This window comes from Bison bison, unplaced genomic scaffold (assembly GCF_000754665.1).
Source record: "Bison bison bison isolate TAMUID 2011002044 unplaced genomic scaffold, Bison_UMD1.0 scf7180017864072, whole genome shotgun sequence".
Classification (NCBI taxonomy): domain Eukaryota; kingdom Metazoa; phylum Chordata; class Mammalia; order Artiodactyla; family Bovidae; genus Bison; species Bison bison.
This window is the reverse complement of record NW_011494644.1, coordinates 11041755-11063598: the sequence shown is the minus strand read 5'-3', so window position 1 is coordinate 11063598 and position 21844 is coordinate 11041755. Positions and strand designations below refer to the sequence as shown.

General features: G+C 49.6%; 2 protein-coding genes and 2 long non-coding RNA genes across 5 annotated transcripts in view; all 4 read left to right on the top strand.

The window, feature by feature from the left end:
• Positions 1–1721, top strand: part of LOC104986636 — a 3721-nt gene extending 2000 nt beyond the window's left edge. Inside the window, exons 2-3 of the long non-coding RNA XR_825057.1 lie at positions 643–688; positions 1582–1721. This is a non-coding gene — a long non-coding RNA (uncharacterized LOC104986636). The remainder of the gene's footprint in view (positions 1–642; positions 689–1581) is intronic.
• A 581-nt stretch (positions 1722–2302) lies between these two features.
• LOC104986634 lies at positions 2303–8423 on the top strand. Its single transcript, XR_825056.1, has 3 exons — positions 2303–2422; positions 2928–3031; positions 8269–8423. It is a non-coding gene; the product is annotated as an uncharacterized LOC104986634 (long non-coding RNA).
• A 5504-nt stretch (positions 8424–13927) lies between these two features.
• LOC104986633 (keratin-associated protein 10-9) lies at positions 13928–21350 on the top strand. Of its 2 annotated transcripts, none has more exons than XM_010837292.1 (6): positions 13928–14019; positions 14249–14284; positions 15233–15376; positions 15628–15783; positions 20568–20977; positions 21242–21350. In XM_010837292.1, exons 2-5 carry the CDS (start codon positions 14279–14281, stop codon positions 20679–20681), a joined length of 420 nt encoding a protein of 139 aa, XP_010835594.1. In that variant the 5' UTR covers positions 13928–14019; positions 14249–14278; the 3' UTR covers positions 20682–20977; positions 21242–21350. The 2 variants fall into 2 exon arrangements, with proteins under 2 accessions (XP_010835594.1, XP_010835593.1); XM_010837291.1 differs by having other exon boundaries at positions 13944–14032.
• A 72-nt stretch (positions 21351–21422) lies between these two features.
• Positions 21423–21844, top strand: part of ALDOA (aldolase A, fructose-bisphosphate) — a 5741-nt gene continuing 5319 nt past the window's right edge. Inside the window, exon 1 of the mRNA XM_010837290.1 lies at positions 21423–21607. The gene's annotated coding sequence lies outside the window, so the exon portion shown is untranslated. The remainder of the gene's footprint in view (positions 21608–21844) is intronic.

Here is a 21844-nt window from a genome sequence, read left to right as displayed (position 1 = left end):
CTCCTCTGGGGCTCCTTGGCCAGCTGGGAGGGTGGCCCTGGGCCCCAAGATGGGCCTGAGCCCGTTTCCCACCAGCAGTTTGCAAATGCCTGCCATCTCCTCCTCCGCCAAGGCCTCTCAATACTTATTCTTCAGCTGCCTTGGGGTCCCAGCTTAGGGGCACCCATTCCCACAGAGAGTAAGAAGATTCCCTGGGAAGGGACCAGAAGTTAGTGCAGCTCGCTGTCTCGGAAAGTTGAGTTTAGGGAATGGATGGGAATAAAAATACACCTTAACACAGTATCAGATTCAGAGACCTCCAAAACTCTGAGGTATAAGACCCTGATGGCTCAGATGGTAAAGAACATGCCTGCCAATGCAGGAGATGCTGATTCGATCCCTGGGTTGGGAAGATCCCCTGGAGGAGGAAATGACAACCCACTCCAGTATTCTTGCCTGGAGAATCCCCATGGATGGAGGAGCTTGGTGGGGCTACCGTCCATGGGGTCTCAGAGTTAGACATGACTTAGCGACTAAAAACAAAACAACACGTACTTTAACATGAGGTGCCTCTGGGTCCCAGCTCCACTGCGAGACTGTCCCGTGACCACCTCTAACTACTGTAACAGCACTGAGGTAACTGCATGTATCTCCTTTTTGCAGGTCAAGCAATAGTCCCGAGGCTTTCAGTGACTCTCCCTAAGACCAGGTAGCTAAGAAGACAGGAGCCCTCTCATACTGGGTGGCAGGCTTTGAAGAGGAAGCACAGTGTCTCCGAAAACTCACTTCAAGCCCGAGGATGCCCCTGCCTGTGTCCTTCAGGCTGCCTGGCTTCCTCAAGGCCCTGGTCACTCTCTTCCTCGTCAGGTTTATGATGGTCCCAGCTCCCCTTCCTCTGCAACTTCACAGCCCAGTTTCCATGGGGGAAAGGCCCCTGATTTGAGCCCCTCAGTCCACTGCAAGGAAACTGAGGCCCAGTGCCTTGGCCACGGTCTCGCTGCAGTTCAGAGACTCAGCCAGAACTACACCGGCCTCTGAGCAGCTTCTCACACTTTCATGCCGCCTCCCTAGAATTCGGCTTTCTCATCCTGAACTCAACCTCCCCGTAGACTTCTGCATGACGTGGGGTCCTGCTACCAAAACCATACTTTGGTTTCCAAGTCTGCCCTAAGATATGCTTCCATAGCAACTGTACGATTTGCCTCTCCCTGTCCAAAGCCTAACCAAAGGACTGGGATTTGCTATTTTGTGCTGCCCTCTAGTGGCTTGCTGTGGAAACAGACCCTGGGAAGTCTCTGGCCTTAGGCAGCAGAAGTTAAGAAGTTAAGAGTCAACAGTGGACCTAGCTTCCTGGCTTCAGGGCTTCACTTAAAGGAAAAAGGGACCCAACTTCCTGAGTGTTTACTATGTACTGGGCGCGGGGTGAAGTGGTTTCTATTTATTCTTATTTAACCTTCCCAGATTATAGCATCTTTGTCTATATTACAAACAAGAAACTGAGGTTTAGACATTTAAGAAAAAAAAAAGAAGACAAAAAAGTTGCCCAAGATAACACAGCTATGAGAATTGGCAAAGCTGGCTTTCAAACCCATGTTTGCATAGGGCCAAAGCCAAAGATGGGCAAAGCTTCAGGATGGTGCTGCGTTCGGGCGAGGACAGGTGACAGCGAGCCACCCTGACTACTGGGTTGAGGACCACCGACCTGGTGAAGGGGCTGTGGCTTCACTTTGGATAGCAGAGATTAAAACAGGTAGGGTTTTTTTTTTTTTTTTTGGGTCTTTCAGACACCTAGCTATTATAAGTTCTGCCTTCTGCCAGCTCCTCCTCCTCCCTAAGGTTTGGGGATAGTTCACCAGTGTTTTACTAATCTTTGTCAAATAGACCATAAATTTGTAGTGTGCATGCATGCTAGGTCACTTCAATCATGTCCAACTCTTTGGACCCCATGGACTGTAGCCTGCTAGGCACCTCTGTCCATGGGATTCTCCAGGGAAGAATACTGGAGTAAGTTGCTATGCCCTCCTCCAGGGGATCTTCCTGACCCAGGAATAATAATAAAAAGTTCAACTTTTAAGAAAAAATGAGAAGATCAGACAACACTGGGGCCACACTTTAATTCCATGATGCTTGGCTGGAGCCGAGCAGTTGCTGCCCCCGTTGGGATAAACGTAGTCCTCTGGCTCAGGCAGTCCGCACAGAGCCTATATCTCTTGTGTCACTTGAAGGAGTTTGCAACAACTATTTTTATTTTTATTTTGGCCATGCAGGGCTTCCCAGGTGGCTCAGCTTATGAGATCTCAGTTCTCTGACTGGGGATGGAACCCAGGCCCCTGGGAATGAGAGCATTGAAGCCTAATCACTGGACTGCCAGGGAATTCCCTAGCCCTATTCTATAGATGTGAATTCACCTTACCCTCGCACAACATTCCATGAAGAATGGAAGGTGAGTATTCTTGTTAAATCCATTTACTAATGGGGACTCTGAAGTTCAGAGAGGTTAAGTGGCTTGCAAGAGATCCCATTGTTGTTGCTATTTAGTGGATAAGTTGTGTCAGACTCCTTTGTGACCCCATGGACCGTAGCCCGCCAGGCTCCTCTGTCCATGGGATTATCCTAGCAAGAATACTGGAGTGGGATGCCATTCCCTTCTCCAGGAGATATCCTGACCCGAGGTTGGAACCCGAGTCTCCTGCATCTCCTGAATTGGCAGGCGGATTCTTTACCACTGAACCATCTGGGAAACCAGAGATCCCATAGAGAGTGTCTTTCGATTCTATACGCCCACCCAGCCACCCTCACATACACACACAGCCTGCTTCTGCTCTCATCACTAACTCTTCCTGGAAGTAGGAGACCAGCTTCCCCAGCCCTGGCCCCAGGAAGGATGTCCTTGCCCTGTCCTCTTACTTGGATGCCACCAAAACAGCCTCTTGTTTCTCCATCCGCAGGTTGGAATGGTTCTGCAGACCCCAGCAGAGGACAGCAAAGCTCAGCGGGAAGAAGATACAGCCCAGGACAAAGAGCAGAGGCATGCCTGTCTGGGGTAGAGAAGGTAAGATGGCTGGGAGAACACCTCAGCACATTGTCCCTCAGACTCACAGACCACATCCCCGCCAATCCCTATAACTCAGTGGCCTATAGGATGCATTTTTCTGTAACCATCAAAATCCATCAGGCATAGCTCTTTCCTGATCTGAGATCCTTATTGCACTTTAAATATGCCTCATCCTTGAGCAACTGGACATCCTAATTTTGTCTTATCAATCCAGTTCCATTAATTTATGTTCTTTGTAATCAAAGAAGCTGGTCTATACCTCCCAGCCCATCTCACACCTTAAAATTCCTTCTTTCTCTTTCGATTCTAAGTATGTGCCTGTGATTTCTTAATTCACCCCATCCAAGCTCTATCCTCCCACCCTAACCTCTTTGTGTCTCCTCTCCCTTCTCCTAGGTCCTCACCTGGGAAGGGCAAGGTGGAGGCTAGAGAGGGAGGCTGGTGACTTTCATCTGCACTCAGAAATTGGAAAAAATGGAGGAGGCGGGTGTTTAGACTGTAAAGATAACCGAAATTAGAAAAAAAAAAAGTTCTTTTAAAAGGAAAACTCTAAATATTATCCCATTTAAAAAGCAAACAAACAATAGGAAAATCTTTGAAAACATTTACATATATGTTATTTTTGTCTGGAAGAGCCTCTTCTCCCATCCACTCCAGGGAAAGGAGGGGTGGGAAAGGCCCAGGAAGGATGAAGAGAGTAAGGGCCTGCCATCCTGCACCCCTTAAGCAGCTTTGAGGGGACCCTTTCAGAATACAAGGAAGGCGTCAAACTGCAAGGGCACGAGGTGGAGGCAGTTCTACAGAGGCAGTTGGAGGGGGCGGGAACATCACCTTCCTATTGGTGGACTGGTGGACGGTTTGGAAAATGCCATCTTCCTATTGGCCCACTTCTTGACACATGTGCCCTATCGTATGCTTCATGGCAGAGGGGCCTGCTTGGGGGCGGGGCAGAGGGGGCGAAACCGTCTAACACAGAACAGATCAATTAGAATTCGTTGATGGTTTGAAGGACAACTAGGATTCAAGGGTAGAGCTGAACGAGGGGACAGGAAGAGGAGGTGCGGGAAATGAGAGCAGCCCAAGCAGTCAGTGCTTTAACAGGCGGTATAGGATAACAGTTAAGATGGCAGGTCCTAGGGTGGGAGCATCTGAATTTCAAATTCAGAGTCCACGGATAATGGATAATAAAAGAAACATACCGTATGGCTCCATTTGGACGAAGTTGCAAATGGGCAAAATAACTTCCGTGAAAAATCTGAACAGCTTTTAACTTGGTGGGATGTACTGAGAAGAGACCTCAGGGAGCCTTCTGAGGGGTTGGGAATGCCCTTATATAGATCGTGGGCATTTACACATAAACCTCCTATGTGCATTTTAAGGTCAACTGGATTTTTTTTTTTTTTTAATGGTGCCCAGAGACATGTGGAATCTTAGTTTCCCACCAGGGATGGAACCCTTAGCCCTTGCAGTGGAAGAACAGAGTCTTAACCACTCGACTGCCAGGGAAATTCCTAGAATTTTTAAAACGTTAAACAAATTTAGGCTCTTCCATTCCCTGAGTGGTGGTTGGCTAATCTCTGTGGGCCTCAATTCTTTCATCTGTGAAGTTAGGATAATAATGCCAGCTCATTAAATGCTAATTATACAGACACTGATCTGAGTGTTTAGCAATATTAAGTCATTTTTTCAAAACAACGTTGCAGATGGGGAGTTTTATTGTACCCATTTTACAGGTGAGGAAACAGAGGCATGGAGAGAACCGGTACCTTTTCCAAGGTTATGCAATATGGTTTTTTTCAACCATATTTTCTGAATGTATTGGTCTCTCATGTTAAATGGATATAGAAAACTCATAAACTCATTTTCCTAAAGAAACTGAAAGGTTAAGAGAAAAAAGGAACAAAACATCACTGAACACAATTTAGACATGTCATCCACATTTTCAGAGCTTATCTCTGCTAACAGTTCTTACTTGTTTACTCCATATTTCCTCCTCTGGATGGGCCTTTGAAAATTAAAGGTTAAATCAAGAGCAAGATAAAACTGTTGAAAATGAGACTCTGGTTGCCTAACCGGTATCCATCTTTAACATCTTATTTTGCTGGAGACTGAAGTGTACTTACTTAAAAAACTATATTTCCCAGCTGGCCACTTTAATAATGTAAACTGAAATCATTATGTGGGGTTATGAGGAAGGCACCTTTTAAAAAGGGACACACCGCAGTCACAAAGAAAGAACTATGTGAAAGATACAGAACTGAGGTTTGAAACCAGATAGCCTGACGCGAGTCTGCCCTGTCACCTTCCCTGTTCCTGTGTAAGCTCATTTCAAGGATTAAATAGAGATAACATGGATAACCTGGGTTCAGAGCCTGTTAGCTACATGGGCACTCACTGAACACAAGGCACTAAAATACTAATATACTTTATCCCATTTAAGCATCACTGCAGTCTTTTGAAAAATGTCCCCCATTTTATAGCTGTCCAGTTGAGGCTTGGAGAAGTTAGATGACTTGTTCTGGGATTGTGCAGTAAATGGCAGCGCTGGGACTCAGACCCTGGTCAACAGGACTGCTGCCCTCCAAGGTGGGAGCAGAGAGGAAAGGAGACAAGGGAGGCAGAGGGAGGAATATTAGGGGAGGCAGTGAAGAGGAAGCCATTTTCCCCTCTGGTGCGGAGGGCCAGTCGTCGCCCTCTGCAGCCATGGGCTTACCCTGGAATAGAGACTGAGGAAGGGGAGAGTCCATGAGCTGGTAAAGGTTGGGCCCTAGTTTCACTGGAATCTGGGCATTCTCTTCCACCTTTCTTTCCTTATCAGGTTCTTCCTGTTCAGAGTAAAACAGTCCAAGGCTGCATGGGCTTGCCTGAGAGAGATAAGTAAGGAGGGGAGAAAAAGAAAAACCGTGGTTTAGAGCAATGGCTTTCACCATTTTTTTACAGAGAGACACATTTCATGACTCAGCACATGCACACACATGCCAAACTTTCTCACAATACTTTCAGATTCTGATTATGTGCAGGGCACACTATATTGTATCATTTTCCCTTTTTATCATTTTTTATCTCCCAAATTGCTTATCATGGCCCATTAAGCCTATTTCACAACCCACTTATGAGTAGCAACCCGAGTTGCTGGTTAAGGGCAGTATTTCTCAACTTCTTTTCACTATTGCTTCCCCACCCTTTTTTAGACATTCTGTTTCCTAATGACCATTTTTCATGAACTTTTGATAACATAGATATACTGTATTTGTTGTTCAGTCGCTCAGTTGTGTCCAACTCTTTGTGAACCCATGGACTGCAGCATGCCAGGCCTTCCTGTCCATCACCAACTCCCAGAGCTTGCTCAAACTCATGTTCATTGAGTCGGTGATGCCATCCAACCATCTCATCCTCTGTCGACCCCTTCTCCTCCTGCCTTCAGTCCTTCCCAGCATCAGGGTCTTTTCCAATGAGTCAATTCTTCTTATTATGGCCAAAGTATTGCAGCTTCAGCTTCAACATCAGTCCTTCCAATGAATATTCAGGGTTGATTTCCTTTAGGACCAACTGGCTGGATCTCCTTGCTGTCCAAGGGACTCTCAAGAGTCTTCTCCAGCACCACAGTTCAAGGCATCAATTCTTTGGCACTCAGGCTTTTTTATTGTCCAGCCCTCATGTCTGTACGTGACTACTGGAAACGCCATAGCTTTGACTATGTGGACCTTTGTAGGCACCTATATATCTGTGCTTTATATAGGGCTGCCCCGGTGGCTCAGATGGAAAAGAATATGCCTGCAATGCAGGAGACCTGGGTTTGATCCCTGGGTCAGGAACATCCCCTGGAGAAAGGAATGGCTATCCACTCCAGAATATCAATATTTAAAAGATCCCCACCCCTGAACCAATTTCTACCCTCTTATCTCTGTTGAGAATGCACAGGAGACATCATCAGTTCAGTTGCTCAGTCGTGTCTGACTCTTTGTGACCCCATGGTCTGCAGGACGCCAGGCCTCCCTGTCCATCACCAACTCCCAGAGCTTGCTCAAACTCATGTGCATCGAGTCGGTGATGCCATCCAACCATCTCATCCTCTGTCATTCCTTTGTTGTCCTGCTTTCAACCTTTCCCAGCATCAGGGTCTTTTCCAATGAGTCAGTTCTTCTCATCAGGTGACCAAAGTATTGGAGCTTCAGATTCAGCATCAGTCCTTCCAGTGAATATTCAGGACTGATTTCCTTTAAGGTTGACTGGTTTGATCTCCTTGCAGTCCAAGGGACTCTCAAGGAGATATCATAGCAACTCATTGTCTGAACCATCTTTACACACAGCATCCCAACATCCAGTGAGATAGTACTAGTTCCACTCTGTCCATGAATAAGCTGAGGCTGCAAGGTGATATTAATTATCAAAGATTGAGATGGCTGGTAAATGGATTAGGAATCCAGAGACCAACCCAGATCCTTGCTCAGCTGCTTAATCATCTTCTCCAAGGCTTCACTTCCTCAGGTGGGAAATGGTGGGATTTCCAAAGAAGTGTTCATTAAGCCTCAGGTCCTCCCCCACATATAAGCTCATAATAACAAACATTTATACTGGCTACCTACTCCAGTATTGTTGCCTGGAGAATTACATGGACAGAGGAGCCTGGCGGGCTACAGTCCATGGGGTTGCAAAGAGTTGGACACGACTGAGTGACTAACACACACACACAGTATATACCAGATGTCAGGCACTAATCTATGCCCTTCGCATATTTTAACTAATATAATCCTTACAATAATCCAAGAGGGAGATACTATTTTTTTTAAATTTTTTATATGGACCACTTTTAAGTGTTTATTGAATTTGTGACAATGTTGTTTCTGTCTTATGTTTTGCTTTGTTTTGGCCACAAGACGTGGAATCTTAGCTCCCCCACCAGGGATCTGACCCTCACCCCCTGCATTGGAAGGTGAAGTCTCAACCACTAGACCACCAGGGAAGTCCCATTGGAGATGTCATTATTAATTTCCTTTTCCAGATGAAGGAATCAAGGCACAGAGAGGTCGTGTGTCCTGCCTAAGGTCACACAGGTCAGAAGTGGCAATGCTGGGATTTGAACCTATAGTCTGGGTTCCAGAGTACCTGCTTTTAACCATGTCTGTTGAAAGGAAACATTTTATCAGTACTGAAAAAACTGAAAACCAATATCACTTGTTGTAAATAAGGTAAACAAAATAAAATGAAAAAACTTGTTCTTACATTCTCGCTAGATATCATCCCACGCTCAGAATTCTGAGCCCGAGGCCTTCTCTCTCTTTGTTAAAAACAAGACAAGACAAGCAAGGATAGAGAGGTGTTAAAGGGCTTCTGGCAGCAAAAGGAGCCTTTGTCCTGGAATAATCAGACGTGTTGAAAGAGAACTGGAAAGAGAATGGCTTTCAGGTGAGTGTGTGTGTGTGTGTGTGTGTGCCTGTGCACACACGCTTTCTTTCTGACCGGTGTACCATCTAAAACAGCAGTCCCCAAGCTTTTTGGCATCAGGGACTGGTTTGGTCGAAGACAATTATTCCAATGACCAGGGGGTTGGATGTGGAGGGGGAGAGTGGGTTGCGCGGGGGAGGATAGGGTGGGTTAGAGGGGTGCGGGGTGGTTTCAGGATGATTCCAGCTCATTATATGTTTGTGCACAATATTTCTAATCTAATGCCATCACTGATTTGACGGGAAGTACCTGGTCGGTGGCCCAGGGGTTGGGGACTCTTGATCTAAAATAAACCCAAGATGGGACGCATTCCACACACCCTGGTCCCCTGTCTGGGAGTTTTAGGAGTATCTGAACATCCTGAGAAGGAAGGCCCACATACCAGCCAGTCCTGGCTGGGGGTGCAGTCCCAAGCTACCAGTGCCTCTGGAAGCAGCTGGCAGCGCCCTCAGGGAGAGGGGCAGCGAGGGGTGGCACTGCCACCGTGCCCATCAAGACTCCGACGACTTCAGCCGCAGCTTTCCTGCCCCAGCCTGGCCCCTCAGGTGAGTCTCTCTCTCACCCCCCAAGGGGACCTCACACACCTGTCACACAGTTCACCCTGGATCTGGAGTTTACCGTTTCCCCGCTCTTTCAGCCTCCTTTAAGTCCATATGCTGACTCGCACATCTTCTTTGCCTGGGTGCTGTGCCGCCTCGGCCCTGCGGAGGTGTGCAGGTGTGATTATCATCAAAGCCTGTGAATAAGTAAACGATAAGCTTGTTTCCCACATGATACCCAGGAAAGGGTTCAATTCCCCCTCCCTGTGCTCTGGGGTGCGTCCTGGCCAGCATGCCAGATCATTTATTATTTAGTGCTTTTTTTTGGTATCTGTCCCAAGTTAGTTTCAGGCAAGTTCAGTCCCAGTCTTCATCTGTACAATAGAAAAGGGCACAACAGGTGAGCTAAAGTGAGAAAATCAAGCATCCAGACCCTTTTTTCCTCTCATGGGTTGGCTGTGTGATTTTCATCAAGTGTCAGAACCTCTCTGAGCTTCAGTTGAATACCCAGAGTCCCATTGCCTGGGCTCAAATCTTAGTTCTGTCACTTACTAACCAGGAGAACCTATGTGAGTGATTGAACTCCTCTGAGCCTCAGGCTTCTTATCTACAAAATGAGGACAAGAGCAGCCCTCTACACAGGGCTCGGGGATGACTGAATGAGATGTATGGAAACACAGTTCCAGTGTGGCACTGTAAATATTCACTGTGACAGTCGTTAATGGTTCTGTTGTTCACTTAGTTATGTATTTATGCGCTCACCTTGCAGCACGCAGGATCTTAGTTCCCTGACCAGGTATTGAACTTGTGCCCCTCGAAGCGGAAGTGTGGAGTCTTAACCTTTGAAGCGCCAGGGGAGTCCCCCTGTCGTTCTGTTTTTTTTTTTTTTTGAGTCCTCTTCTGTATCAGTTGCTCTACATACTTGCCTTCTAATCATCACAATGAACCTTGTCAGTTTCTTATGTAATCCCTATTTGCCAGGGGAAGGCTGAGGTTTGGGAAAGTCAACTGACTCGCCCAAGGTCACCTAGACACATGGAGACATAACTAGAATTCAAACCTATATCTTGCCTGGTTCTAAAATTCCTTTTCAACTGAGTCCTAATTTGTTTCTATCTGTAACATTAGAAACTTTGGAAATGATAGTTTCTTCCACTTTCATTTTACTGTTAGGATGAAAGAAGACCAAAGCTGTGAAGAGGTCTCTACTGATGCTCTAACTCAGCTCAGCTTCTTATTCCCTCAGTGATAAGAAGTAATTAAGCATAGACCTTTCATTTTCATAATGAGGAGGTTGATGAACCCCTTCTTCATCTCTGGGAGGCAATATTATCTGATGTCCAGAGGAGGGAGTTGAAAGTATTCGATAAAAATCAGAACTGCTAGCTTCCCTTCCCACATCCAAGCCCAGGTCTGCAGAGGTGTCTTTCATTGCCTGGGTTTTCTCTGCATCTCAGGTCCCCCACCCACCGCACGGTGAATGGAAGGACACAATCTTTTACTGTCTTTCCCAGGGCCAGTGTAAAACTACAGGTGAGGCTATCTGATATTGCCAGCTTTGAACTTTAGGTAAAGGGAGGTCTTATGGCTATTTGGCTATTGTGAAGTCAGTTTCTCCCTGCCTCCAGGGAATGGTGTGATGTGGGTAGAAGTGGGGCCCTGGCAAAGGAGTGCATTCATCCCCCTCCTCCTGGCTTGCCGTGCAAAGAGCAGCCCTGGTGCCCTGTCCACCCTCCTGCATAATGTATGCGCCCGTGGTAAGAACAGAATACCATCCATGGCGAGTTTGGCCACTGCAGCCCATGGATGTGTCCAGAGGTCTTGCCAAGGCTGACATCTCTCTGTTGGCAGGAGGTGAAGGGAGGGCGGGGCCCTGTGTCACCTGAAGCCTTTTCCTGGTCTGAGGTGGGAACTGGTTTCATCTTGGGTCTCAGGATTCTGCAAAGATAAGGGCAGACGAGAAGACAGCCCTAAGCAGGCAGTCTGACCCAGACTTAGATTCAACAGAGGTGACACTGGGAACAGCTAGACTCGGGTTTTCTGGACTTGAAGCTCTCTCTGAGTGGGCTGGGGTGGCAGAGCCAGTGGGACCTTCTCAGTGTGGTCGAGGGGTAAGGGGAGACCTGGGAACCAGGGGCACAGACCCTGGTGATTTCATACACCCCCTGTATTGGAAGGCAAAGTCCTAGCCGCTGGACTGCCAGGGAAGTCTCTCTCTTTTTAAAATATTTATTTATTTGGCTGTTGGGTCTTAACTGTGGCATGCGAGATCTTCAGTTTACAGCATGTGGAATCTAGTTCCCTGAGCTGGGATCGAACCCGGCCCCCTGCATTGGGAGCTCGGAGTCTTAGCCACTAGGCCACCAGGGAGGTCTCTCCCCTGGCAATTTCCTTTTCTTTTTTTTCCCCAAATTTTTTGGATGTGGGTCATTTTTTTAAAAGTCATTATTGAATTTGTTGCAATATTGTTTCTGTTTTATGTTTTGGCACTTTGACCAACAGGCAGGTGGGATCTTAGCGCCCTGACTAGGGATTGAACCTGTGTACTCTGCATTGGAAGGCAAAGTCCCAATCGCTGGACTGCCAGGGAAGTTCCTTTAAAAAAAAATATTTATTTATTTGGCTGCACCAGGTCTCAGTTGTGGCATGTGGGATCTTCAATCTTAGTTGCAGCATTCAGGATCTTTGCTACTGCTAAGTCACTTCAGTCGTGTCCGACTCTGTGCGACCCCATAGATGGCAGCCCACCAGGCTCCCCCGTCCCTGGGATTCTCCAGGCAAAAACACTGGAATGGGTTGCCATTTCCTTCTCCAATGCATGAAAGTGAAATGTGAAAGTGAAGTCGCTTAGTCGTGTCCGACCCTTAGTGACCCCATGGACTGCAGCCTACCAGGCTCCTCCGTCCATGGGATTTTCCAGGCAAGAGTACTGGAGTGGGGTGCCATTGCCTTCTCCCAAGTTGTGATATATGAACTTCCTTGCGGCATGTGGGATCTAGTTCCCTGACCAGGGGTCAAACCCAGACTCCCTGCATTGGGAGCTCAGAGTCTTAGCCACTGGACCACTAGGGAAGTCCTGACCCTGGCCATTTTTGTGGCTGCCTCCTGGTGCAGGAAACTCCTCAGGCAGCAGCCATGGTGAGGTATATCGGGGCAGAGAATGTGCACAGAAGTAGGTGTACTGGGTTGCTTTCAGGGGAACATGCCAGGATGCAGTAACCAAGGGTGAGGTCTGAGGCCTCTTTGAGGGAGGTGTGCTTACATGAGTGTGCATGTGTGTGTGCATATGCACAGCATACGTGTGGATAATCAAAAAGGTCAGCAAGAAAGTGGGAGGTCAAAGTGCCTGAAGAGCCAAGGGAACCAGGGCATCTGGATAACATTACCTGATTGGTTTGATTCTATTCATTCATAGAATCAGTAAGTACTCAGTGGAGGCCCCCCCAAAGCCAAACTAAATGCTAGGCCTTGGGATATGAAGATGAATCAGACCCAGGCACTTGCAGTCTTAACTGAGGAGCCAGGCAGTAAAATGAAGAATTTCAGCCGTCTGTATATGGTACCCAAAGCAGTCACCTTTGCCTAAGGCAGGCAGGAAGACCACCCCGAGGCAAAACTGAGCAGTGGTTCAAAGGATGAGGGTGTTAGTTGGTGGTAGGGGAATGGGGTAGGGGAGACCACGGAAGGGTGTTCTATGTAGAGGGAATAGCGGCTATGAAACCCTATACACCGGTTAAGGAACCTTGAGCAGACCTAATGATGGAAACATGAATGAGCTGATGGGGCACAAAACAATTTTGTTTACAAATGATCTGATCAGTGGAAATAAGCAACACCAGGGCTGGAAATTTGTGTGCCTTAGTCTCTGCTAGGGTCCCAAAGCCTAGAGCAGTGCTTGGGACCCTGTTGGATACATCATGAATGAATAAACCAAGGTGGCTCAGTGGTAAAGAAAGCAGGAGATGCTGGTTAGATCCCTGAGTCAGGAAGATCTCCTAGAGAAGGAAATGGCAACCTACTCCAGTATTCTTGTCTGGAAAATCCCATGAAGAGAGGAGCCTGGTGAGCTACAGCCCATGGGGTGGCAAAGAGTTGGATACAACTTAGGGACTAAACAATAACAACAGGGGACTTCTCTGGTGGTCTGGTGGCTAAGACTCCCGTACTCCCAATACAGGGGGCCCGGGTTCCATCCCTGGTCAGGGAACTAGATCTCACGTGCAGCTGTCCAACTAAGACCTCGTGGAACCAAATAAATAAATTAATTATAAATAAGTAAATAAACCGAAGATAGACAGTACCTAGAGTGGATGGTGTGGACAGTCGGCTAAAGCATTTGGGCTTTACCCTGGAGTCAGTGGGGAACCCTTTGGGGGGTTAAAAATTGAAAAGCCACAAGATCTGACCTGGATGGGAGGAAATCACCCTGATAGTGATATGAAGGGTGAAGAGATCAGATTGATGAATCTTAAATTTGGGCACTGTCAATAAAGATCGGGGGTCAGGTTGAAAAAATATTAGATAATTCTATGCCATTAAGAAGTAGCTCTGATTTTAACAATACCCCTGGGAGGCAGGCGTTTCCTCTTTATACAGAGAAGAAAATGGACTCAGCGAGGCGCGGTGACTCGGCCGAAGTCACACAGCCAGTTGGCGGCAAAGCCCGGGGATTCAGTCTGGCCTTTGTGGCGCTGCAGGACCCAGCACACGATGTAGATCTGAGCCAGGCGTGTAGCGGCGGGAACTCGCCCCTTCTACTCAGTAAGTGCGGGAAAGTCCAGCGGATCGCTACTACAAAGAATTGGTGCCCACAGATAGGAAGAGGGAAGCGAGGCGCGGAGAAGGAATGTTGGGTCTGGGCGGCCGCCGTAGGAGCTGTGCTCTCATCTCCATGGCAACAGCGAGAAGCGGCGGGAGGCCTCTGGGCGGTGCAGCCGCCACGGCGGATTGAAGCGGGAAAGACGCGGAATCCGTGACCTGCCTGTGGCCCCGAGGGCGCAGGTGATGGGGTTAGGTCGGTGGAGGGAGCCCGGGGTTTAGGGAAAAACGGAGGGTCGGGCTGGGGCCTTCGAAGAAGGTGCTGTCCCATACCCGCGATCCTCACTGTTCGGACCAGAGACCATCGTTGGGCCTCAGTTTCCCCAAAGGGGAAATGGGAGGAGGAGAACGGGCACCCGAGCCCAATGGCCCCTCTCAGTCATTGAGGCCCAGGACTTTCTCTCCCCTGCAGCTCCTGGACTGACCGGCAGTGTCCTGCCCCATGGACGTGAGTCTTAGGCCCCGTACTCCTCTCTGGCGCGGTCCCCTCGGCACCCCTAACTTACCCTGACGTTGCCTTCCTTGGCGCCTGGACTGGAGCTCTTTACCCAACATAGACCCTTCCAGCTCAGGACAAGAGCTGTGAGACAGAAAGAGTGCAGGGGTGGCCTTGCCAAGGCAGGGCACTCCACACTCTGGCAAGATGAGGAGTTAGGAAATCAAGGAGGAAAAGCATCCCAGGAAAAAGGAACAGCGTGGGCAGAGACGTGGATGTGAAAGAGAGGCCAGGGAATTGCCAGGACTTCAGTATGGCTGGAGTATAATGGAGGACAGAGGGAGAGGCAGGCAGGGCTAGACTAGAGCCTTTGTCACTGAGATAAGAAGTTTGGACCGAGTCAGTGGGAGCCACTGATGGACTGTCAGGGAGGGAGGGATACTCAAGGACAGCTGGTATGGAAAGGAGCCTAACTGCAGAGTGCAAGACAGAGGCCAGTACTGTGGGCTGAAGGGTGGTAGAGTAGTCCAACGGAAACAGAGACAAGAGGTCTGTTTGGAGAGGCATTCTGAAAGGAAGAGCGATAAGTCTTGGAAAAGTCTAAAATGACCAACAGGTCTCTGATGGCGCTGAAATGGGGATGACGAGAGAAAAGGCAGGGTTGGGGACAAGACGAAGATGAAGATGTTAGTTGCTATCGTGTCCGACTCTTTGCGACCCCATGAACTGTAGCCCACCAGGCCCCTCTGTCCATAGGATTTCCCAGGCAGGAATACTGGAGCATGCTGCTATGTCCTTCTCCAGGGGCTCTTCCTGGCCCAGTGTAGCCCTATTACTCTCTCCGCACCACATGGTGGCTGTTCCTCCCTGTTTCCCAGCTACCTCCTGTGTCCCTCCTGGTGTTTCCGTGTCCCCACAGCCCTTCCACATCTCGTCACCCTTTCTTCCTGTGCTGTCCAGGCCTCCTCTAGCCCGTGGAATCCAACCCCGGCTCCCGTCAGCGGCCCCTCCCTGCTGCTCCCCATCCCGGCCATCGTCGTGCTCTCCGTGGGCATCTATCTGTTGCTGTTGGGTCTTGTGCTGCTGACCAGGCACTGCCTGCTGGTGAGGGGCCTGGTGGGGGCTGGAGGGTGGGCCCTGACAGGGGAAGAGGTCAGCCTGTCCCCCCATTTGCAGGCTCTTACCCTGAGACACCTTTGCCATTTAGTCTCCATATTGGCCTCTCACCTGGGCCAGGAGACCCTCTTCTCCTCTCCCCAGCTGAATCTTCTCTGGCTCCTCTCTCCAAAACCGAGACTCAGCTGTCCCTCCCAACCCGCCACCTGGCCGGGATCCTGAGCGGTGCCCTCTCCTAGGCCCAAGGCTGCTGCACAGACTGCAGCTCTCCCTGCAGGAAGCAAGGCGCCTCCAGGCCCCAAGACTGTTGCCAGACCTGCGCCGAAGCCTGTGACTTCCCCCTGCCCAGCCCAGCCCGCTACTTGGATGCCTGCTGCCCCCAGCCCGCCGAAGCTGTGAGTTCTCGTCCTGGCCCCTGGCCCCTGAGTCCTGATCCTGGTACTCTCAGTGCATTCGTTTTTTTTTTCTTTTTCGGTTCAACAAAATTTATTACGGAGCACCTATTCTAGGCCAGGCCTAGTTCCAGGTACTGGGTCAGGTGGAGACAGGCGAAAACAACAACATATCAGATATTTTCTGGTAACGAAAGCTACTTGGAGAAAGAAGAACAGGGCAGTAGCTGGAGAAGGGTGACCTATGTAACATGCAGGGCATACTGCGACCTCTGAAAATGGTAGTTAAAGCAGACAGAGCTCCTTCTGTTCTTGGAGTGAGTACAATGTTCTAGATACTGTGCAACTTCATTAACAACCTCCAGAGCTGGGTATTTTTAAAACTCTTATGTACATATGTTTTTTGATTACAAAGTATACATGTAGAAATACATAGAAAGTACAAGTTACTTTATAAGCCAGCCCGCTAACCAAGGTTACTATGTTTGGTGTGTGTCCCTTATATACTAATACACATACAGTGATATCACTGTTGTATTTCACTGTGGGTAAAAATGTATGCCACAGGGACTTCCTTGGTGGTCCAGTGGCTAAGACTGCACTCCCAATGCAGGGGGCCCAGGTTCGATCCCTGGTCAGAGAACTAGATCTCACATGCCACAGCTAAGACCTGGTGCAACCAAATAAATCTTTTTTACAAAATGTATGCCACACCTACTATTTCCTCCCAACTGCCACTTGCCCTTTTTAACCTGACATCACACCTTGGCTACCCGTCCATGCTTTTAACCTCCTTTTGCAGGGGGCATAACTTGGCTCAGGGGCATTTAGTTGCTTCTTCAGTGTTCCACAGGACAGTCTCGCAGAGCAACTTGCTCCATCGTGTGTTGAAACAGAACCTTCAGGGAGAAGCCTGGCTCACAGAGGACAGGCTGTTTTTGCATTTGTGGCTTTAAAGATGTTAAGTGTCACTGACCACCTTCCTAGGCCATGCTTATTTTGGGCTCAGAGATTTAGACAGCAAAGCTCCTGCCCTTGAAATGGGGACCTTCCCTAGGGAGGTAAGAGTGAGGGGAAAAGCCCAAGCAGAACTTGGGCAGACTGCAGTTGCAAATTCCTGCAAGAAGTTTTGAGTTTCAAAATCAATTGCAGGGCAAGGAGTTCTCCTCTTTCAGATATAATCTGCTTCTGATTTCTCAGGAGTAGCGCAGAGACGAGGCCCAGGGCTTGGGCTCCAGGGATCAAGGGGAAAAAGGAGAAGACCCTGGGTCCTCCAACCTCCTATTTTACAGAAAATGCTTATTTACAAATGATTTCTTGTTCCCTGCCCTGGGGACCCCACTCCCTTCACCTTCTGTCTGTAGGAAGGGAGTGGTCAAGGGCTTCTCCTCCTCCCTGAGAATGAGGTGTGCTGTCTGGAGGGACTGACTCCTCTCACTGCCCCCTCCAGGGCTGCGGGGCATCCAAGCCAGGAGAACTACAGGGCCTGATCCTACCCAGCTTCTGCCAGAGCCAGGACAGGTTCTAGAATGATGAGTGGTGGGGTGGGGTCATTCCATCCTTGGGCTGTCTTTCCACAAAGCACAGTAAGGCCTCTGTATTCTTCAGTTTCCTTATGGTACCAAAAGCAACTGCAAATATTCCAAAGCCCTTGCCTCTCACAGCTGTAGAAGTTGGGGCACACAGAGGCCTCAAGCCGGGCCAAGACAAAAACCCAGGTTTCTCTTTCTCTCTATGGGAGAAACTCAACTGCGCTACATCTTTCACAAGTGTGTCATGAGGGCCTAATTCATTCATTCATTTATTTATCCACTTACCAAAGAGTTGAGACTTCCCTAGTGGCTCAGACAATAAAGAATCCACCTGCAATGAAGGAGACCTAGGTTCAATCCCTGGATTGGGAAGATCCCCTGGAGAAAGGGAATGGCTACCCACTTCAGTATTCTTGCCTGGAGAATTCCATAGGCAGAGGAGCCTGGCAGGCTACAGTCCACCGGGTCGCAAAGAGTCGGACATAACTGAGAGACTAACACTTCACACTACCAAAGACTTCTGAAGTTACTGTTGAGGAACTGTGCTGGGCCCTGGGGGTGCAGTGGAAACAAGATAGGTGTGGCCCTAACCTTCATGGGGCTTACATTCCTGCAAAGGACAGAGAGAAATAAGTAGGCAGTGACATTCGAGTGTGAGAAATGATGCAATCCGGGACAGTTCTGGTTCTTAAGCGCCGGGTGTGATCAAAAGCAGGGATGAGACTTAAACAGAAAGCCAGGCATCCGGGCCCCATGCCCAGTAGATTTGGAATGAGATTGAAATTTGCGAATCTTTAGCAAGTTCTTACATGGCAGACACATACACCAGGGTTAGAGTGCAGGGTTAGAGTGCAACATATGTATTCATCATACTGCTCAAGGGTGAGAGCTGTGACCAGAAGAGCTCCCCTTGGTGAGAACTCACTGTGTACCAGGCACCATGCTTCATGCCTTCCACTGATTCCCCAAGTGACCCTGTGAAGGAGGTGTTCTACTTCCTAAATCCATTTCAGAGATGAGAAAAGTGTGTGTGTGTGTGAATTGCTCAGTTGTGTCCGACTCTTTGCGACCCCATGGACTGTAGCCTGCCAGGTTCTTCTGTCCGTGGAATTCTCCAGATAAGAATACTGGAGTGGGCTGCCATTCCCTTCTCCAAGAGATGAGAAAACTGAGGGTCAAATCACAAAGCGGCCAAACCTGGGCCTGAATTAGATTCAAACCCCGAGCTCCAAACAGTAACGATGGCTGGCCTTTACAACCCCAGAGTGAAAGAAATCAGAGTGAAAAACTAGAGAAATACAAGGGTTAACGGTCATGCAGAGCCCTTGTTTAAAAAGGGCTTAAAAAGCAGGTTCCTTGCAGAAGCCACAGGGCTGCCGGCGAGAGTCGAAATATCCATTAGCTAGTTCTTAATGACTAGAGCCAAACCCTGCCAGGGGGCCAGAGCCAAGAAATGCTTTTAATACCCTTTTCTCTGAGGTGAGGGCAGTGTGGCCTCTCTCAGCCCCCAGTTCTGCACACAGATTGATGGTGCAGTCCTCCAAAATTCCACAGAGCTGACTTCAGCCCAGAGCAGGACTCCCCAGAGACGCCCCCAAACCACACCCCATCACACACAAGGAAGCCGCCTCGCTCTCTCCCCTCCGCCATGATATACTTCTGCTTCCTCCTAGAGAATTCTTTTGGCAGGGGCCAATGCACCCTCCCCTCACCGGAGCCCCTAGTGATATCTGATCTCACCAGTCATCTGACACCGCACCCCAAAACCTCAGCTCTTCTAAAGGTCATTTCCCTATTCCTGGCTTGGCCCGGAGTCTGATTGAGCTGTGCAACTGTGACTGTCACTAGCCCTGCCTCAGGCCTCAAGGAGCCAATCTTCTGTCACCCATCCTGGGTGTGACCCACTCCAGCCACTTGGCCTGACTCCAGTCCATGCCTGGAGCAGTGGCAGATCGTCTGTGTCCCACGGCAGGAGAGGAGTGGATTGGAGCAGACCGGTTCTCCCTTCCTGTCTCTAAGGACATGCTGTTCCTATTCCATGAGAGGCAGACTTTCTGCCTCCCCTCTTCTTTGCCTAGAGGGAAAAATGACATGCTTTGATTGATTCATTCATTCAACGTTCATTTGTATTTCAGGCACCTGCTGAGCCTGAGTCCCCTGGTAGGTCAGTGGAGATAGAAGGTGAATTGTCCCTGCCTTAGGCAAGCGTGAAAGAAGTTGGTATTCACCGCCCTGGGAAGCAGTGGGATCAAAGCGGGATCTCAGGGCTAGAAGCAGGCAGGCCCAGACCTATCCCAGCCCCCTTCCCTAGTTAATATATTCCTTTGCATGATCACTCCCTCTCTGAACCTTCATTTCCTCTTTTGTAAGGAGGCCCTCTACTCAAGATTCTGATAAAGAAATGTGACTCCCTTTAAATAGTAAAAAAAAAATTAAATATGAAAATTACCATTTTTCAGGAAAACTAGAAAGACTTTTTAAAATCATTCATGGACACAGTCTGTGCCTGGCACAGAGTAGGTGCTCAGAAATGGAGGGTGAATGACAGCCAGCTTGGTCTCAGGCCAAGAAAGAAATCCACAAAACCAGCAGGTGGTTTTCATCATAGAGTGTGTGTGCTTTCCCTGTCTTAATGACTTGCAATTATATGAGGTCGTAAGGGTGTAGAACCATCTCTGAGCTGAACATTGGGGTGTAAGGGTGGGGCCAGGGCTAACTGATCTCTGGTCCTCAGTCTCCTCATCTATAAGATGGGAAGAAAGGATGTGCATGCATGCTAAATTGCTTTAGTCGGGTCTGACTCTTTGCTTCCCCATGGACTATATAGCCTGCCAGGCTCCTCTGTTCATGGGATTCTCCAGGCAAAAATACTGGAGTGCGTTGCCATGCCCCCCTCCAGGGGCTCTTCTCAACCCAGGGATGGAACTCGAGTGTCCAGAGTCTCCTGCGTCTCCTGCACTGGGAAGCAGATTCTTTACCACTAGTGCCAACTGGGAAGCCTAGAAGAAATGACCTCCCCCACAAATGGCTTCTTCCAGCTCCTTCCAGTTGTTAGGAACATTGCCTCCTGGCTAATTTCTCAACATCACAAGGAGCTGATTTGTTCCCATGAGTGGTGGATGGTACCCTCTGATCCACTGGGCAAGTGGGACTTTCCAGGCCTCTCTGTTCCCTTCTCCCTTGAAAAGGAAACAGCTCCAGGCTTTGGTCCCCCTCCCTCGCCCACCTCCCTCACCCCACCCTCCTCTCCCGCAGGACTGGGCCCCTCACTGCCCTCACTGCTGCCCGCTCTGCGACTGTGCCTGCGCGTGCCAACTTCCTGACTGCCAGAGCCTCAACTGCCTTTGCTTTGAGATCAAGCTCCGATGACGATCCCGGGTCCTTGCTCTTTGGAGAGTGGCCAGCCCCCAGGGGCCACAGGCCCTGTTCCCTGAGGGGACTCAGGACACCTTTCTCCAGGCCATTGGAACCACAAATGGCCTGCCCAGCTCACCGACCTGGGAACCAGCAGTGGAGAGCCTGGCTCCCTGCAGAGCGGGACTCACAGAGCCCTTGGCGAGCAGGACGGCAGCCCCTTTGCAGGGCCAGAAGAGAGAGGGGCTGGTGCTCCAGCAGGTCCCCCTGCCCTTGACTCCCCCTCCCCAAGTAACTGATCATATTTGAAGGTGAGGTTGGGGGACACTGCTCACCATCCAGAGCATGGGACAAACTTGAGCCTTGACTATCAGGATGTAGGGTTACCCCAGGCACACCCTGTCCATGGACTCTTGGTTATTTTGAGGTGTGAGTGTAGTGCCTGCCTGTGTGCTCTGCCTCTGAAGAATCAGGACAGCCCGTGTGAGGCCCAGAGTCAGGGGAGGGGGTATCTGAGGAGGAGGCAAGGAAGGCCACAGGTCTGAGTCCTCTTACCCCTCCTTCCTTCCTCACAGATCGCTGTCCAGAGATTTATTTCTCTCGACAGCCTGTTGAGGGCCTCAGTCTGGATTTCCAAGGAAGAAATCTCTGAAGTACCGGTGAGTGGGCAGGGGGCCCTTCCCCCCACCCCCAAAATAGGCAGGCCCACAAGCTTCTTCTCCATCCTTCACTTTAGGCCCCACGCTGGCCTGAATGTCAGGGGCTTCAGGTTTCCCTAAATATAGGTCCCTGCCAGGGGATCTATGGCGAGCAAAGGGCAGGGGTCACCGGAGAAGGTCGGTTGGGGGGAGGGGGTAGCTGCCTTATAACCCAGCCCGGGCGGGGCCTGGCTCACTCGCTGCTGACCAGGCTCGCCCGCTCCTTTGGCTTCCTCCTCACAGGTGGGCGCCAGTCGGACGGAGCAGGGTTGGAGTTGGGCTGAAGGCTCCGGGATTTAAGAGGGGAGACCCGGCCGGTAGGATGGGGAGGCTCAGAAAGGATCTGGGAGGCCGACAGCCGGGGACGGATTTGATTTTGGAGAGGGAAGTCGGCGCCAGGGAATTTTGCAAGGACTCTGGTCTCACATCCCCAGACTTGCTCGGGCCGAGTGGCGGCCCGAGCGGGTTCCCGCCGGGTCC

Coding starts and splice junctions, on each gene's coding strand:
- LOC104986633 (XM_010837292.1), top strand. Junction 15,377..15,627: donor TGACCAGGCACTGCCTGCTG/GTGAGGGGCCTG, acceptor GCCCTCTCCTAG/GCCCAAGGCTGCTGCACAGA. Junction 15,784..20,567: donor GCCCCCAGCCCGCCGAAGCT/GTGAGTTCTCGT, acceptor CCTCTCCCGCAG/GACTGGGCCCCTCACTGCCC.